This window comes from Macrosteles quadrilineatus, unplaced genomic scaffold (genome assembly GCF_028750875.1).
Source record: "Macrosteles quadrilineatus isolate MER2022 unplaced genomic scaffold, UCM_ALF_1.0 Scaffold_7__1_contigs__length_78375512, whole genome shotgun sequence".
Taxonomy (NCBI): Eukaryota; Metazoa; Arthropoda; class Insecta; order Hemiptera; family Cicadellidae; genus Macrosteles; species Macrosteles quadrilineatus.
In genome coordinates, this window is record NW_026542600.1 from 29,353,067 (window position 1) to 29,371,898 (window position 18,832).

An 18,832-nucleotide genomic window follows, 5' to 3' on the forward strand; every position below is an offset into this window, starting at 1 on the left:
GCTAAGTAATTACTTAGCATGATAGACATTTTTATTAATATTCTAATAATACCAAAAGAATATTAATATTCTTTTGGTGTCGATTAAGCTGGGTTTTCCTAGGCGCGGAAGCGGAGAGCGGAGAAAGGAACGCGGAGAGCGGAATTGAAATTAACATGGCATTCCGCTCCGCTTCTAGGAAAACAGTAACATTAAATTGCCTAAGACAAGTGGAGTCCGCTCTCCGCGTTCCTCTCTCCGCTGGCCGATTCCGCGCCTAGGAAAACCCGCCTTTACTCCCTATTTAAATTACTTCTTTTCAGAATAAGGCAAATAAAGGATTCTATTCTTAATGTCATTTCAAAGATTTACTATGCTATTTATGTGTATACTGTACTATATACATATTTTGTATCTTCCGTTTCAGAGATAAACACGCTGGCCCTCTTGCTGGTCATTTAAACAGCTGATAATTATCAGCACATAAAACAATACGAATCAAACACGTGATACAGTTTGTTGTATGAAAATACAGGGGATTGGACATTGAAGTAGACTTACCTCAGCTGACAGCTCTGTTAAATATTTAGTAATTCAACTAAGGACATTTAATAAAATATTTATTTAATAACATATGAACTATATACAGTCAAATATAAACAATTAATCAAGTAGTATTAACATTCAAGTCAAGTTTTTAGTTCAGTTATTGAAAGGATACAACAGCTGATATGATGACATCACTGTCCAAAGTTCACTACAGCACTTCGTACTAGTCAGTGCAGTTTAGACTCACCTCTCTCACAGTACACAGTGCTTACCTTTTGGTTTAGTTCATATTAAATATTTTAATCTCTCTTTCTCTCTTACCGCTCCAAGTGCATTATTTCATCATTTCTCATTTAAATATGGATTCCAAATTTATAGTACCAAGTGTCAAGCTAGGATCCAAGAAGATATTTTTATTTAAAGTAAATGTGTTGTAAATTTTCGTGTACAGTCCAGAATATTCATGAGTAGTGAATTGCTTTCTTTTTATTAATGAAGAAGAGTTTTAATTTAAATCAGTGAAGAATTACATACTACACAACAATAGTCATTTCTCAACATCATCTTGCATCTGTGGTCCTTCGATTCTCGTCACTCTGGCCAGAGCCATCGCTTCTCTGCTCATCTTGTTCCTGTTCTACCAAAACCCTAATGGATCTTCAGTTTTAGGATCTAAAGGTATTTCTCACAATTTTACCTCTTAATACCATATTTAACATGGTCCTTCGAGCCGGAAGTTTCCCAGCCTATGGAAAATAATCTACTGTGACTATTAAGTTTTGTATTTATTTGAACTGAATAAATTAATTGAATAAATCTGTCATCAACATTAAGTATCATTAACAAGAGGATTAAATATTTTTGATCACATTATTATCAATTTATTAAATTGTTGCAGTAATTTGTGAAATAACACATAAAGTTTTGTTGTCCCAGACAGAAAATTTTGTTCTCAGACTGTACTGTCTACAACTCCTGTATTTTCATGCATAGTTTGTCTATTCTCTATTGTGCATTATCGGGCTGCATCCTGTCTGCCCCCCTCTCTCCCCCCTGTAATGTGAAACAAGTTTCTCTCTTGTTGCTGAATATTCAGAAAATCATGGAAGTCATACCAACTTCACAGCTGATCAACACTAGCGCTGCTGATGGATAGAAATGAAAACTTAAATGTCATTATGCAAGACTTTGTTTATGTTTTCATAACCTCAATTGTTTGCTTACACTTTTAAATTAAAGTGACAGAAGAATGTTTATTAATACGGATTGAACATTTAATTACAGTTTGTGTTTGAAATAACATGTTTTATTGAATTTCAAATTTATTATCTGGAAATAATTGCAGGTAGATATTTTCTGGGACTTAAACTTTTTATAGGCCTATACTATGGCTGAATATTTCTCTCTGATTTCAAGTTGACTAATATTAATATTTAATACAATGAATCCTGGCTGTCTTTAAATAAGTTTTGCTCATTATAAACTTATTTTAATCTGCATTTATTTTTATTTTGGAATTTTATTGAATTTAAGACTTATTCAAAATGAGGTTCTCAACTTTTGTGAAGCAATCTGAGCTTGTGCTAGCCAGGCTTAAGTCAATTGAAGCAAAAGTGCTTGCTATCGAAAAGGAACCTATCACTCCTCAACTTATAACAAAGCTCACTCTTTTGGATTCCACCGCTACAGCCAAAAATAATGATTTTGACAAATTAGTGAATAAGTTGTTCGGCACTGTGCCTTTACCTGAGGAATTAGATGAAAGTGAAAATATCACTACAATTTCAACATTACAAGATGAAATAAGTGATCTCTATGTGTCTATTCACTCTTTGTGTGTGAACTTGATACCTTCCCCAAGCTCTAACCAGTCGAGCCAGCCAAACCTGGATGATTCCAATGCAGCTATCAGCCAAGTAGCTACAACTAAGGTTAGTGTACAGCTTCCTAAACTTCAACTTGGTACCTTCTCAGGTCAACATGAAAAGTGGATGGCGTTCAAAAATTTGTTTGAAAATACTATTCATAAAAATGATTGTATTTCTGGTGTTGAAAAAATGAGTTATTTGTTAAGCTGTCTTGAGGGAGAGGCACTTTCAGTTGTTAAAAACATCCCTATGACTAATGCTAATTATTTTATTGCATGGGAATCTCTACTTAAAAGGTATCAGAATACAAGATTACTAATCTCTCTTCATGTCAACAATGTGTTAGACTTACCAGTTCTTCACAATCCCTCAGTGAAGCAACTTAGAAGGTTTTTGTCTGTTTTAAATGAAAACATTGAAGCACTTAAAGCTCTAGATGAAGAAATTTCTCAGGAAAATTTAATTTTGACCTCTCACTTGTTAAGAAAATTTGATTCTGATTTTCGCCATCATTTTGAACAGAGTCGAAGTGATAACTCTGTAACTCCTAAGTTAGATGAGTTAACCAAGTACATTGAGTCTCACTGTGTAAATCTTGAAGCAGCTAATCTTACTAATGTGGGATCATCTCTTAAGGGTACCTTAGGCCACCACACTCAAGTAAAACCCCCTCAGCGCTCAAATAAATCGGCGCTTATTGCAACTCCTCGCACTGTTTGTACATTTTGCGCAGGTGCAGATCACAAAATCTATCAATGCAAAGGTTTTCTTAAATTGACTTCACAAGAAATGTATAATTTTGTTAAAGGCAAAAATTTGTGCACCAACTGTCTTGGCGATAAGCATAAGGTAAAGGAATGCAATTCATGGCGTACATGTTCTACGTGTAAAAGAAAACATCACTCTCTTTTGCATTTTATGGATTCTGAAAATAATCCCTCTCCTAATGTGTCTAAAGGTAACACAGACAAACGAGCTCCAAGTTCTGACTCAAATAAAAATGAATCTGGTTTTGTTGGTTTGACAAATACAGAGAACACAGTTCTTCTTGCCACTGCTTTAATTGTGGTAAAATCAAGCGAAGGTAAGACCCTAGTTTGTAGGGGAGTTTTAGATTCTGCTGCTCAGTCTACCTTCATTACTCAAAGATGTGCTCAGTCTTTAGGGATTAAGCGCTCTCATGCTAATAAAACGCTTATTAATGGCATCTCGTCTGCTCAGGTGAAAACAAAAGGGTTAACTCATGTCACTCTCCAGTCCCTTAGTGGATATGTATTGGCAAGCTCTCACCCTGTCTTCATTTTGGATAATATCACTCCAGATTTACCTCGAGCTAAGATCACTCCTGAAGTTCGCTCACAGATGCAACATTTAATGTTAGCCGATCCTACTTTTGATAAACCCGCTCCTATTGATGTTCTAATTGGAGCTGACCTTTTTGCCTCCTCTGTGAAAGGCCAGTTTTTGTCACTTGGTGAGAATATGCCTGTAGCAATTGACACCATTTTTGGATATGCGCTCTTAGGATCGACCCCTGTTGCCTCAACTTGCAAAAATTCATTTCATGGATTAGTCACACTCTTAACCACCAATAGTTTGGATCTTCACACCTCTATCCAACAGTTTTGGGCTGTAGAGGAACCCCCTCTTACAAGCAAGCAATCCTTAGCCGAAGAAAAATGTGAAAAACATTTTGTATCTACGCACTCTCGCACTCCTGAAGGAAGATATATTGTCTCTTTGCCTTTCTCAGACGATCCGTCAACATTAGGCAACTCGAGCAAAATGGCAAAATCCCTATTCTGGTCTCGGGAGAATAAATTTCGTTCTAATCCTGATTTCAAGGAAACTTATGTTGATTTTATGAGAGATTACTTGTCTTCGGGACATATGACACTCTGTCAGTCACCACGTCTTAAAAATAATCCTCATTACTACCTTCCACATCATGGAATTTTTAAAGATGGAAAATTAAGGGTAGTATTCAACGCATCAGCACCTACATCAACATCTCTGTCTCTCAACAGTATTCTTCATCAAGGACCAAAACTCCACAACAACATATGTGACATCATTCTCAACTTTCGCCGACATGCGGTTGTTTTTTCATGCGACATCAAGCAGATGTTTCGACAAGTCCTTGTAAAGGAATCTGATCAGATATTTCAACTTATTTTCTGGAGAGAGAATGATAAAATGCCTCTTCAAATCTATCAGCTAGCGACTGTCACTTATGGGCTCACATCATCGCCCTACTTGGCAAATCGTGTCATTCAACAACTCATTATTGATGAAGGAAAAAATCATCCTCTAGCCGCAACTGCTCTAAAGGATCAGATTTATGTCGATGACGCTCTATTGGGTAGTAATTGCGTAGAAAACGCTCTTTTGTTGAAAAATGATGTGGTTCAGTTACTCAAAAAAGGAGGTTTCGAGTTAAGAAAATGGTCTTCGAATAATCCATTACTCTTACAGTCGATCCCTGAAGATCACAAAGAAAAACCTATTGGTTTTCGAGCTCCCGAACAACCAGTTCATAGTGTTTTAGGACTTAAATGGATTCCTAATGAAGATGTTTTTTCTTATTCTGTAGGAACTCAAAATATTAAGGAAACTCCTACAAAAAGAATTGTTTTAAGTGTGATATCACAGATCTATGACCCGTCAGGATGGTTAACTCCTGTAACCTTCTGGTCCAAATCCTTCATGCAATACTTATGGACACTTGGTCTCGATTGGGATGAACCCCTAGACGACAGCGTTATATCAGTTTGGAACAAGTTCGCCAATGAACTTCCATATATTGAAATGCTCAAGATACCTCGCTACGTGGGACTTTCTTCAGCTAAAGATATTCAGCTACATGCTTTTTCTGATGCAAGTGAAGCAGGATATTGTAGTTGTGTTTACCTGAGAGTTGTAAATTCACAAGGAATTATATCGACTTATCTTCTGATAGCGAAGTCAAGAGTCGCACCTCTGAAGCGTATTTCCATACCTCGCTTGGAGCTCTGCGGAGCACACCTGATGTCTAAGCTCCTAAATTACTGTATACAACTTCTCTCACCTCACTGCAAGATTAGTTCATACACAGCTTGGTGCGATTCCACAATCGTGCTTTCATGGATTGGCATGCCCTCTTATCGACTCAAGGTTTATGTGTCAAATCGAGTTGCAGAAATACAGGAAAACATCCCACCTTCATTTTGGCAACATATTTCATCACTAGAAAATCCAGCGGATGTTGGGTCAAGGGGTACCGCCCCACAAGATTTGATTAACCACACACTTTGGTGGAATGGACCTGTCTGGTTGTGTAAATCTGAAGAAAATTGGCCAAAGTCTGTCTGTAAATCTTTACCTGAAGAGTCTATCCCTGAAACTAAGATTCTCACAGTTAACACTCTCTCTGCTGTTCCGGATGAACCATTTTCTCTCCTCACTCGCTTCTCATCTTGGACAACACTACTTCATGTTTCCGCATACCTGCTGCGCTTCATTCATAACACCAGAAATAAAGTTAAACAAATTGGGAATTTAACTTCTCAGGAGATAAAAGAGGCTCATAACCTGATTTGTAAATTGGTTCAACGAGAATATTTTTCTGAAGAAATCTCATGTTTGAAATCCAATAAACCTTGCTCTGTACGCATTAGACGCCTAGCTCCTTATCTGGATAAAGATGGCCTCATTCGAGTAGGGGGAAGAATAAACAAGGCTGATATCTCTGAAGATCACAAACACCCCGTCTTGCTACCTAAAGGTCATAGGTTAGTTGATATTTTGATTGACCACCATCATGTCTTATATTTGCACTCTGGTCCAACTCTAACTCAGGCTATGCTGGCAAACAAGTACTGGATTCTCAGTGCTAGAAGCTTAATAAGATCTAGGATCTTTAAATGCATAAAATGTTTCAGATGTAAACCTCCTCATTCTTCTCCACTCATGGGGGAATTACCTATGAATCGAGTTACACCTTCAAGGCCATTTTCCATATCTGGTGTAGATTATGCAGGACACTTCTTTGTGAAGCAACATCTACTAAGACGAGTTCAACCTATCAAGGTTTATATTTGTATATTTATTTGCTTCTCTACTAAGGCGGTACACATAGAAGTAGTAACCGACCTAACAGCGGATGCCTATTTAGCCGCTCTTACCAGATTTGTCTCCAGACGAGGAATCGTTTCAGATATTCACTGTGACAATGCTACAAATTTCACAGGTGCATCCGAAAAACTCAGACGCAACTTTGAAAATTTAATCAAGGATTCCACAGTACAATGCTACGCTGAGAATTTCAATATTAAATTTCACTTCTTACCTCCACATGCACCTCATCAGGGAGGCCTTTGGGAGAGGGCCGTCAAAAGTGTGAAATTTCACCTAATAAGAGTCATTGGACAACAGACCCTGTCACTGGAAGAGTTTTCGACTTTAATCACCCGTATTGAAGGAATGATGAACTCTAGGCCTATAACTCCTCTTTCTTCTGATCCCTCGGACCTAGAAGCTTTGACGCCAGGTCATTTTTTAGTAGGTGGTCCTCTTATGACACCTCTTGAACCTGACTTGCGTAGCATTCCTATCAACCGATTAAAACGCTGGCAGTTAGTCCAACAGTTCAGTCAACATATCTGGGCTCGCTGGCAGAAAGAGTATCTGTACACTCTTCAAGAGAGAAATAAATGGGTCAACCCCAAGAAGAATATTGAAGTCAATGACTTGGTTGTCATTCATGAAGACAACTTGCCTCCACTCTCCTGGAAGCTTGGACGAGTTCTCTCCGTTTCACCTGGTACTGATGGAATAGTACGGGTCGTGCACCTGAAGACCGCAAGTGGACACCTCTCTCGTCCTGTGACAAAGGTGTCTGTCCTTCCTATGGAATAGTGAAGAGGAGTTACCACCCCCCTTTTTTATTGATTTTCTCATTTTTTGTGTTGTTTTCAGAACCCAGGGGTTCAGGGGGGGCCGGTATGTTAAATATTTAGTAATTCAACTAAGGACATTTAATAAAATATTTATTTAATAACATATGAACTATATACAGTCAAATATAAACAATTAATCAAGTAGTATTAACATTCAAGTCAAGTTTTTAGTTCAGTTATTGAAAGGATACAACAGCTGATATGATGACATCACTGTCCAAAGTTCACTACAGCACTTCGTACTAGTCAGTGCAGTTTAGACTCACCTCTCTCACAGTACACAGTGCTTACCTTTTGGTTTAGTTCATATTAAATATTTTAATCTCTCTTTCTCTCTTACCGCTCCAAGTGCATTATTTCATCATTTCTCATTTAAATATGGATTCCAAATTTATAGTACCAAGTGTCAAGCTAGGATCCAAGAAGATATTTTTATTTAAAGTAAATGTGTTGTAAATTTTCGTGTACAGTCCAGAATATTCATGAGTAGTGAATTGCTTTCTTTTTATTAATGAAGAAGAGTTTTAATTTAAATCAGTGAAGAATTACATACTACACAACAATAGTCATTTCTCAACATCATCTTGCATCTGTGGTCCTTCGATTCTCGTCACTCTGGCCAGAGCCATCGCTTCTCTGCTCATCTTGTTCCTGTTCTACCAAAACCCTAATGGATCTTCAGTTTTAGGATCTAAAGGTATTTCTCACAATTTTACCTCTTAATACCATATTTAACAAGCTCATACAACATTTTTATTTTAAAACGTGTTTTCATTTCACATTGCTTGAATTAGCAATTCAAAGTATAGTATACAAGGCGTTTATAAAAGAATCATCAGGTTTTAAAACAGGTTAGTGACGTACCAGCTAACCTGTTTGTTTATAAAACAAATACGAATATAAAACATACCAACAAAAAGGATAACTCTTAAATTTTTCATAGATACCCCTACAAGTGCTCAATGTGCCGTCCATTAGCCGTGGGGCAAGTTTTTAATCTATGCTGTAAATTGTCCCATACACCAGCTAGCATCGCAAGGTTGGTTGATTCTGCGGCATTGCGAATTCTTCCACGGAGCTCTTGAAGCGTTTGAGGCATTGGCGGTACATTAACCTTGTCTTTTACATAGCCCTATAGAAAAATTACACACCCTAAGATCAGGAGATCTAGGGGGCCATTTGAGAAGGGTCAAGTCATTATCGTTACATCTGCCAATCCAACTTTGAGGTAGCTTCTCATTGAAGTTACGAACATAGATATTAAGGAGGAGGATGAGCCAGAGTTCTCAAACTAGCGATACCACCTTAAAATGCTTTGGTATGTGGGAGGAGTCTGTCTAAAATGCCTCCGAAACTCATGCTGGACAGTTATTAAAGATGAACTTAAATCATAATAAAAAACCCAAAATGTTTTTCTTGAATTGTAATCATTTAGAAAATTAGGCAAACACATCCAAGAAAAAAACAAGATTTATTATTGAACAGCTGATTATAAAACTTGGAAACATACTTTTTAAGCTTATGTTTAAAATATTAATGCAGGTTAAGAATTGGCTGGGGTACATGCCATTAAAACCTTATGATTTTTTTATAAACGCCCTGTATTGTTCTACTCGCCTTTGGCTCGCTGGGGGCTCCACCCCAAGGCCCCTTTTTATTTGAGGTACCAAATAAAAAGGTAATTAATAAAGTTAATTAAATAAATAAAGGTTATTTTTCTGCGTTAAAAACGAATGATAACTTGGCAGTCTCAAAGTATTTCATAGGAGTTGTTTATTTATTGGGGATCCAAACAGGTCTTGACATGTAGTCCCAATTTAAATTTGATGCTTTGATGGTTTACGTTTGTGAACTTATAGATTAAATGTAATCTTTAAAATCGGGATTTATTTTTTATTTTTACTAAAATCATCACCCACAATTTCAGGGTTAAGTACGGTGAGTAGAAATCCCCAATTAGGCTAAGAAGAAACTTTTGACATTTTATGTTAAGAGAACTATAAAGTCAAACATGCCCAAATTGTTTTTAACCTACTCCGCGGCAGCCAACAACACCAAAAACAGGGAAAATAAGGTAAAATTTCGAGTTCAAGTCTGAATTTTGGAGGTGAAGGGGTGGAGACTCAACAAAATGTTAAATTACAAAGTTGTAGATCGTGAAACAGTAATAACTGTACCACAGCCCCTCCCCTCCGTGATTGACACCTGAGACCCACAGCCCCCTCCCCTCCGTGATTGACATCTGAGACCCACAGCCCCCTCCCCTCCGTGATTGACACCTGAGACCCACAGCCCCCCTGCCCTCCGTGATTGACAACTGAGACCCACAGCCCCCCTCTCCTACGTAATTGACACCTGAGACAACCAGCCCCCCTCCCCTACGTGATTGACACCTGAGACCCACAGCCCCCTCCCCTCCGTGATTGACACCTGAGACCCACAGTCCCCCTCCCTTCCGTGATTGACACATGAGACCCACAGCCCCCCTCCTCTACGTGATTGACATCTGGGACCCACAGCCCCCTCCCCTCCGTGATTGACACCTGCGACCCACAGCCCTCCTCCCCTACGTGATTGACACCTGGGACCCACAGCCCCCTCCCCTCCGTGATTGACACCTGCGACCCACAGGCCACCTCCCCTACGTGATTGACACCTGAGACCCACAGCCCCCCTGCCCTACGTGATTGACACCTGCGACCCACAGCCCCTCCCCTCCGTGATTGACACCTGAGACCCACAGCCCCCCTGCCCTACGTGATTGACACCTGCGACCCACAGCCCCCCTCCCCTACGTGATTGACACCTGAGACCCACAGCCCCCCTGCCCTACGTGATTGACATCTGGGACCCACAGCCCCCTCCCCTCCGTGATTGACACCTGCGACCCACAGTCCCCCTCCCTTCCGTGATTGACACATGAGACCCACAGCCCCCCTCCTCTACGTGATTGACATTTGGGACCCACAGCCCCCTCCCCTCCGTGATTGACACCTGCGACCCACAGCCCTCCTCCCCTACGTGATTGACACCTGGGACCCACAGCCCCCTCCCCTCCGTGATTGACACCTGCGACCCACAGGCCACCTCCCCTACGTGATTGACACCTGAGACCCACAGCCCCCCTGCCCTACGTGATTGACACCTGAGACCCACAGTCCCCCCTGCCCTACGTGATTGACACCTGAGACCCACAGTCCCCCCTCCCCACCGTGATTGACATCTGAGACCCACAGTCCCCCCTGCCCTACGTGATTGACACCTGCGACCCACAGCCCCCCTCTCCTACGTAATTGACACCTGAGACAACCAGCCCCCCTCCCCTACGTGATTGACACCTGAGACAACCAGCCCCCTCCCCTACGTGATTGACACCTGAGACCCACAGTCCCCCTCCCTTCCGTGATTGACACATGAGACCCACAGCCCCCCTCCTCCCCCTCCAGTCCCCCCCGTCCCCCGTCAATGATTGGCACCTGAGATCCGAAGTCACTCAGGACGTCAGGAGTTTGAGCTGCTTAGCAAAAGAACTTAGTCTCGGGCTGCAGAATAATATAGCCATGATGAATTGTATTGTATGTTTTTTATTGAAAGTACAACATGCTATTAAATAAAATCAATACAAGGAAACAAAAATGAAACCTTAACCTTATACTGTTTCTTTAGGCACCACATCTAAGTAGACTGCGAGGCAACCTAACCTTTTGCCTTTCTTAGAAAAAGTAACCAGAATTTTGTAAGAGCCATAAATTATAGATGGCACGTCATCCAGTTTTAGATCAACCACCCAGTCCTTCACTTGGTATGTCCCCTGAAAAAAAACACATTAGGTTTAGCCATAGATAAAACATACTCATGGTTTAGCTAACAACGCAGTTTCAAACAAATATATAAACTGTCCCATTTAATACTGTACAATTAACAAGCAAAGACTATTTTTAGTTAAGAGAATATCAATACCGTTTTCACAATACTCTCTTAAATAACATCAAGTTCACCATCACCATAAATAAACTCAAAAAGTGTAATATTTTATTTTGCTACTAAAAATATGTTGCGTGTGAAATTAGTGTTCTGTAGAATTTTATTTCTTTTTCCTTAAATCACCAGCAACAGAATGGGGCGAAGTAAGGAACATGGCGATGGCGTTGGTCTCAAATGTGACCTAATCCCCCTTGGCTGCAATGGAGACCTTAATCTAGTGCATCCCTTGAACATAGGTATAATGCTATGAACAAAAGTCCGATTCAGTTGATTTATATGCCAGTGGTGCTAACTGTCTGCAGTTACTTTGTGTAAAATAAAATTAAAAAATTGTTCAACCATTTGCATTTCAACAAGATACCTCCCGTTTTACAGTACCTGAGTATTCTATAAATATTAAAATTTGTAGATTCAATCTATACAGTTGATTTGTTATATCTCTTTTAATTAATGTTAAGATTGTGTTCGGTATTACTTTTTATTGTCAACCGATGGTTTATTAACAATTACCTATATTCATGTTTTTCATGTTTTTTTCACTATTATGTGTATTATAGCCTACGCCCACTCTCTCTCATTGTTATATTTAGCCTACATTTTCTGTGTTACAATGGTTTGTGTTGTTATGGTTACTGTGATATTGACTTAAGAAGTCTGGAAAACTAAAATAAGATTCTCACTGTCTACCCTTGGATATACGTTAGGCCCAATTTCAGCCCAATCCGACCAGTATTTTTCGCGTTCACTTGTCACAAACATACATCCATACATAAAAACTTTCTCATTTATAATATTAGTAGGATAGATTTTATAGGCCATTGTTTGACGATTGTCATGAACTTTGTACATAGTTTTAACGACAATAAATCATTTCATTTCAGGCTTTCTAAACTTGAACATTTAGGAGCCTAACATGTTGTCTCTATCCAAAACTGCAATTCTTATTTAAGTTTTGAATAAGCATGTTTGTTTTTCGCAGTTATTATTGTTGAATCGATACAATACCGTATTGTTTAAAGATGGAATAATGACTAGAGTATTCGTTGACTAAAACAAATTTTAGCTATTTATGAGTAACGCTGTCATTTAGAAAATACACTTAGGGTACACCTCAGAGAAGTCTCACTATACAGTCTTTTACACATTTCACATACCCTTATTAGCACGAAACAAATGTCACAGTAAAAACCCCTTCATTCATAGCAAGGACACAAAACAAACCTTTATGTGTCCAATTAAGTAAACCAGGATGCTAGTTTACGAACTCCATCCAAAGAGGGATAAGAAGGGAATTAATTGTTTACCAAAACAAAATCCTACAAACAAGAACAAAGATTTATTAGCTGGTAGTTAAGTGAGTGCTTAATTCCAAGATCTACAAGGCTGGCTGTTACAAATTTACAGGTCCCATAAATACTTAAGGTCCAAAATTGTATTAGTAGAATGTATAAATCTAGACATTGGTGTAGGCCTATAAACTTACAGCTGGTAGCGGACATGATGTGAAGTTGTAACCAGCTGCTCCGAAGAACCCTTCAGTCAGATGTTTCAACGTTTTCCTTGCCCTTTCACAGGTTTTAAAACTTTGTGTCATATACTTGGGAACATATGCGCCATTCCTTAAGAACTGCCCCTCCAAGTCAAGCTAGAAATGTGAATAGAATACAAGGTTTGCCGGAATAAGTTGAATCAAATTAGTTAACTCTCCTGCCTCTATCCTATTATAGCCTGTCCTCACCTCGATGCGAAGCTCAGTATCAGTATAAGTACTGTATGTAGTTGATATATATACTACACTACCAAGCAAATGAAGGTCATTTTGTAATCAGGACAGGTAAATAGCAGGTAGCGAAGAAAGTAAAAGAACAGGGCACTAGTGTTGGATTTGAACTAGTTGTTCCATCATAATGGCAGGTCGTTGTGGACCTGCCATTATGATGGAACAACTAGTTCAAATCATAATGGCAGGTCGTTGTGGACCTTTTGTTATGGCTAATCTACTTTATATAATAATTCAGTTTTAAAAAGCTTTGTAAAACTAAATCTACAGTTCTACTGGACCGATCGCATTATGAAAGTTTGTTTTATGTTATGATTTATGGTGAAAAATGTAAAACCTCATGTTTTCCATAAGAAATACATTGAAAACGGCTCTTTTCAAGTTTCTATTTGTAGCCAACTTTAGGCTGCTTTTATTGGGTATTTTCAAGATATGAATAGTATTAAAGTCAATGGAAATCTTTATCCACGTAGATTTGAAAATAATTATGAAAGGTAGATTTTTTCAAAAGATGTATGGCTGTAATGGGGTTTGCCGGTATGTATAATCTAATCATATGAAACATATGTTAATAATTAAACAAATCAAAATAAGAAGGTTACAATACCTGCAGACTGCCTATAGTGGTCCTAAATACCCTAAAGTGGTCCTAAAATATACCCAATAAGTGGCCTAGAAAAACAACTAGAACATGAAATAATTAAACAGCTGATTGTTGTATTGTTATTTCGTTGATTTTCTTTGTTTACATGTTGTTTATTAAACATGTTGTTTAAGGTTCGATAAAGTTTTTCCTTAACAGTAATATATATTTGTACTTTTTTAGCTAAATATGGCTCTACCATTGAGAGTAAGGTAACAACTGGAACTTATCTTCATTCATTCTTAGGTAATTGTGGTAGTCTCAAGGGTCACTCAATGAAATTTTTTTCAACAACCTGAAGAGTGTATATTCTTCACGTTTTAGCAACCACTTCTTTATACCCTCTTCGTACGTTTTACTCTTCTTTTTAAAGCACAATGTAAAATAATGGCAAGACAATCAGTGGCATAGCCAAGGAGGGGGTCGGGTTTGGGGGGCTCAACTCCCTTCCCTTGACAAAAGGATTTTGCTGTTTAGGATTATGCAGCCATCGTGGGTGACGATCATTATGTGTCCATGATAGTTAGAGATGTTCAGTTCAGTTCAAAAATTTGTATTCATATAAAAAAAGCTTTTATACAATTATTCAACCATTTGTTGGAAAACACGCCCGGTTGAAAAACTTAAAACTATATCTTATATTCTACATAACTACTGTCTTGAGTAGGTCCATTTTTTTTTAATAAGTCACTGTCACTGATACCTTATCTCTTTTTAGATTTTTTTCTTCTTTTTTCCCTGTAACACTTTTGGTTTGTCACTTCACTGGCTTTTCACTATTACATACTATTTTATATACAAAAATCTTTTAACGTAATACATTTGATAATAAATTGTTTTACTGTTTGTTTAATTGAGTAGTTTTTATCAATTACTTTAATTTACTTTTATTCAATTCAATTTTCAAACCCTGCGTATATTTGAGTACTTCAAAATTTAAGTTTTTTTTTTGGGAAAGGAGGGAAAATGCTTTTACGCACACAGGTAGCCAGCCTGTAGTGTGAGACTCCTGAAATTATCAGACTACTCACTAAAAAACCCCATTCTCTCCAGCTCTATTCTGTTGGACAAGGACCTGGAATTGTTTGTCACATTACTTCAAGTCAAGCCAACATGTGACCTAAGCCCTCAGGGCTCTCACCGTTTCTGGCACCGATTCTTAATGACCTACACCGCATCCCGGTCAAGGTCGAACTTCTTGGCACGGAGAATACCCTGGATGTAATGTGACACACAGGTCCAATCGTCTTCACCCTCCGTCATCATCGGTATTACCGTGTCCACTAGTCCTACTAACTGTTGAGCCTCCAGGCGGGGCCTTTCCCAACGCTGGCAGTGGAAAAAAGTATGTTCCACGTCATTGGGAATGTCTGGGCAGTATATACAATCGGGTGAAGTATTGCCGATCCTGAACAGATACAACCAGAAAAAGCCGTGACCCGTCAGAAATTGGATGAGGTAAAAGTCCACCTCTCTGCACCGCCGATTAACCCAATGTTGGAATTGCTGTATCAGTCGCCTGGTCCAGCGTCCCCGTGTCTCCTGTTCCCAGCTCTCCTGCCACAGCTGGTAGGTGCGGTAGCGTACCTCTGTTCATGCCAGGTCCTCCCCACGGCACTGATAAATTGCCTTTATCTCCACCGCCAAAAGTTTGACGGGGATGACTCCAGTAACCACCAGGACGGCGGGTTCGGACACAGTTTGGTAGGCAAATGCTACTCTTAGTGCTGAATGACGCTGCACTCAGCATCCTATATACCTCCTTACTGAGTGTGTCTGCCCACACCTCCGCACCGTACAAGAGTACGGACTGGACCAAAGACATTAACAGCCTTCTACCACTGGACCGAGGTCCTCCGACATTGGCCATCAACTAGCTAAGAGAAGAAACCACCCTAGCGGCCTTGTCCACCGTACGGAAGATCTGATCCCGCCAGCTAAGCTTGCTGTCCACCATAACCCCAAGCCTCTTGGCAGTACGAACGGTCTCGACCTCAACGGCCCCCACCCTCAACTGGATGGTGTCAATCAGTTTTTTTTTCCAAACTATAATGTAGAGCTTTAAAAAACAAATAATTTTGTATATTGAAGCGTTATTATGCACCTAATGGCTACAGAGAAAATTCAAAAAACATTAAATTTAAAATTCCCATGTTATTTATATGGAGAAAATTGTAAACTTGTTGTAGTTTGCTTGCTTATGAGCATATTTTGATCAAATTTGGGAAATGCATTCATTTCATACTTAGCTATTAACATTATACAAAAAACACCTTTTTACCCTCCCTGTTGCAGCAAACCTAAGTACTCGTTAAACTAATGCTATACAAATAGGGAATAAATGTGATATTTGTAAGGAGACGTTTTCGTGTAAATCCAATCAGGCAAATGGAAATTTGCTTAGTCTGCAGATTTGCTGCAGCGGGGGTATTTTTTTATAATTTTTTTTTTAGAAAAGCCTTATAATAGTTGTGTAAACCTATAGATTAAACATAGTCTATGATAAAACTCACCTTTACAGTATCGTCCCAAGGTACAAGAAACACAACATCGTTAGTGTAGGTCTTTAATTTGTTGTCTTTTCTACTCATTTTGGTGCCGAAGTGAATTTCATCAGTTCCCATGTCATCACATGCCTCACAACGACTCACTATTAGGTCATATGGGCCCTAAAAATTAATCACTCACAACTTTATCTATATAAGAAAGAACTACATCACAAATTTAGACAGGTAGTGTAAAAGCAGACAAAGAATTGAACATTATGACTTTGAGCTTCGAAAAACTCATTAAAGGGGTGGGGGGGGGGGTTTACCTCTTAAAGGTTACATTCGACTTATCAGCAGGTGTTCTTCTTTTCATAATTTGTTTAGGTGTTTTGCATTACTTTGTACTTGCATTTAAGAATTTAATTTCTGCATAGAATGGTTTCCTTTCTTGGTATATAATTTCAACCTGAGACAGAAATAAAGTTCATAATGTTTGTGTGTGTCATATTCCTAATAAAATCTAAAAGTAGGAGTATTAGAATTTTTTTGCATCACTCTTACATAAGTAATAGTGTTAAAAAAAAAGAAGAAAAAGATCCAAAGAAGTTATTATTTGTCCAAACTAAACTAAAAAAATATATCGTTTAAATCTGCATCAAATTTACAACATTTTATTTTACTAACAATTTTTTAGCAAAGGTAATGTTTTTTGTGGAATTTGGCATCAAATAATCAAAATAACAGCAACTTTGAAACGGTTTAAGAGTTTTTATTCATAATTTTCACAAACATAGGGGTTAATAAGATAAACATTTTTGTAGAGTCTCAACACTGTAGCCCAGACCCTTAAGGAGTTGTGAATGTTTTTGTAAAAAACACATGTAGACAGACACATGTTAAACGGAACGAGGTAGGACATAATCTGTATACAAACATTTTTGCTTATTTTGACCCAAGCAAACACTACATAAAATATGTTACCTCTTTTTTGAACACCCCCTATAGTCGCCTAACAAATTGAGACACTTTTAGACTAATCAAAGCAGTAGACGAGCTTTGAAATTCCTTCGTCATAGAATTCCTCCGCCTGCGAGCTCAGCCACCCAGTAACAAAGAATTCGAGCTCTTTGCCATAGTTAAAGTGATGGGCTGCTAACAAAGCCTTTAATAATAAGAAAACAAGGGAACTAGGAACCAATGAAAATTACTCTTAGCTATGCGCTATGCCTGGGCCAGGGAAAATCTCCCATTTGAATGAATGAAGGAATTTTTGTGTGCGATTTGAAGTTTGAGGTCAGACACTGTCATACAAAAAGAAAATTTTGGCCGTTAAATACAGTTAGGAGATTTTTAAAATACACACACCATTTCCGGACAGAATTTTTTCGTTTATTACATTGTTCCTTTACACTTCATACCAATGTTGATAAATATCAATAGCTTGTAATTTTTAAGTTTATAGTTAACAAAACCCGGGATTTTCAGTACCCTTTTGAACTTTAATGCTGTGACGATGGACAGCACAACCAAACTTTGGCTGTAACAGCTGGATAGTCACGCCTTACAAGAAATTGAGCGATCAATATGCAAAACATTCCTTACTTTCTGTATATTCCTTGTATTTTAGAAAGGAAGTCTCCGTCCAATTTACATATGCATTTTTAAAAGAGCACATAATCATATCAGGAAATGCTAAAACAAACTTCCTCTGAGAACCTTGAGCATCTTAACTTGTTAACTTGTTGGTCAAATGACCTCACTCTTAGCTATCTAGACATAGGTCAATAGCAATTAAAATAGGCCTACCATATAAAACTATATTTTACACTGAACAATACTCACCGATTTTGGTGCTGTATGCACCTTATTGGTATAAAGAACAGAGAAAACAAACAACAAAGTCAACAGTTTCATCTTCATTACTAATTAATGGTTCCTACAATATTGCCTGATTCAACTATCACACGTTTTCAGTTCAGAACATATCATGCCGACTGATCTGAACATTTAATTTCCTGTTTACACATTAAATTTCATTTGACTGAATTGAAATGTTGGATCAGATATCTCTTTCAAGGACATTAATGCAGTTAAGGAATGTGATAAAAAGCCAAACAATGTACGGTACATAGACAAATATTTTCCAGACTGAAAGTGAGCTATAAGTATGGAAATTTTCAACACACACATAAAGCTGTTTCTCTCTAAAGCGATTGGGATTATTTAATACAAAATACCACTGGTGTGGACACCCTTCAAACAATTAAAGTATAAAGCTTCAATTTTATTTATATCCCATTAAAAACACGAGGCAATGGTTTACAATTATTAAAAAATTTCATTACTGTGTACAAGAGACAGGCTTAAATCAATTTTTTTTCTTTATACTCACATCAACCCATGTGACAAAAATACAACCTTCTTACTTCTTAACCCACCTTATAAGATATAGTTCTGCAAGGATCTAACATCAACATACAGGTACAATAAACATACTCATCTTTACACATTACAACATTACATTACATATTGCTTAACTATATCTATAGGTATTGGACTTAACTAACTATAGGGCTTGGTATATCCTCAAGTATTTTCCAAAT

The 18,832-nt window shown here is 38.1% G+C and overlaps 2 protein-coding genes across 2 annotated transcripts; one reads left to right on the forward strand and one right to left on the reverse strand.

The window, feature by feature from the left end:
* Nucleotides 1-2,072: 2,072 nt before the first annotated feature.
* LOC128998903 (uncharacterized) lies at nucleotides 2,073-7,292 on the forward strand. The gene is made up of 4 exons (XM_054425259.1): nucleotides 2,073-2,459; nucleotides 2,919-3,033; nucleotides 3,355-6,166; nucleotides 6,317-7,292. The coding sequence occupies exons 1-4, from the start codon at nucleotides 2,073-2,075 to the stop codon at nucleotides 7,290-7,292; spliced, it is 4,290 nt and encodes a 1,429-aa protein (XP_054281234.1).
* A 3,625-nt stretch (nucleotides 7,293-10,917) lies between these two features.
* Nucleotides 10,918-18,222, reverse strand: LOC128998770 (uncharacterized). The gene is made up of 4 exons (XM_054425117.1): nucleotides 18,072-18,222; nucleotides 16,254-16,409; nucleotides 12,801-12,962; nucleotides 10,918-11,144 (listed from the first exon to the last, which is right to left on the reverse strand). The coding sequence occupies exons 1-4, from the start codon at nucleotides 18,147-18,149 to the stop codon at nucleotides 10,983-10,985; spliced, it is 558 nt and encodes a 185-aa protein (XP_054281092.1). The 5' UTR covers nucleotides 18,150-18,222; the 3' UTR covers nucleotides 10,918-10,982.
* Nucleotides 18,223-18,832: the final 610 nt, after the last annotated feature.

What these genes read in the sequence shown, in the direction of transcription:
- LOC128998903 (XM_054425259.1), top strand. Translation starts at nt 2,073, where the DNA reads ATGAGGTTCTCAACTTTTGTGAAGCAATCTGAGCTTGTGCTAGCCAGG. An exon ending in GCCAAGTAGCTACAACTAAG is followed by an intron (nt 2,460 to 2,918) that starts GTTAGTGTACAG and finishes CATTTTGAACAG; the next exon opens with AGTCGAAGTGATAACTCTGT. An exon ending in TGTGGGATCATCTCTTAAGG is followed by an intron (nt 3,034 to 3,354) that starts GTACCTTAGGCC and finishes ATGTGTCTAAAG; the next exon opens with GTAACACAGACAAACGAGCT.
- LOC128998770 (XM_054425117.1), bottom strand. Translation starts at nt 18,149, where the DNA reads ATGAAGATGAAACTGTTGACTTTGTTGTTTGTTTTCTCTGTTCTTTAT. An exon ending in TGCATACAGCACCAAAATCG is followed by an intron (nt 16,410 to 18,071) that starts GTGAGTATTGTT and finishes ATTAATTTTTAG; the next exon opens with GGCCCATATGACCTAATAGT. An exon ending in CTTGGGACGATACTGTAAAG is followed by an intron (nt 12,963 to 16,253) that starts GTGAGTTTTATC and finishes TCACATTTCTAG; the next exon opens with CTTGACTTGGAGGGGCAGTT.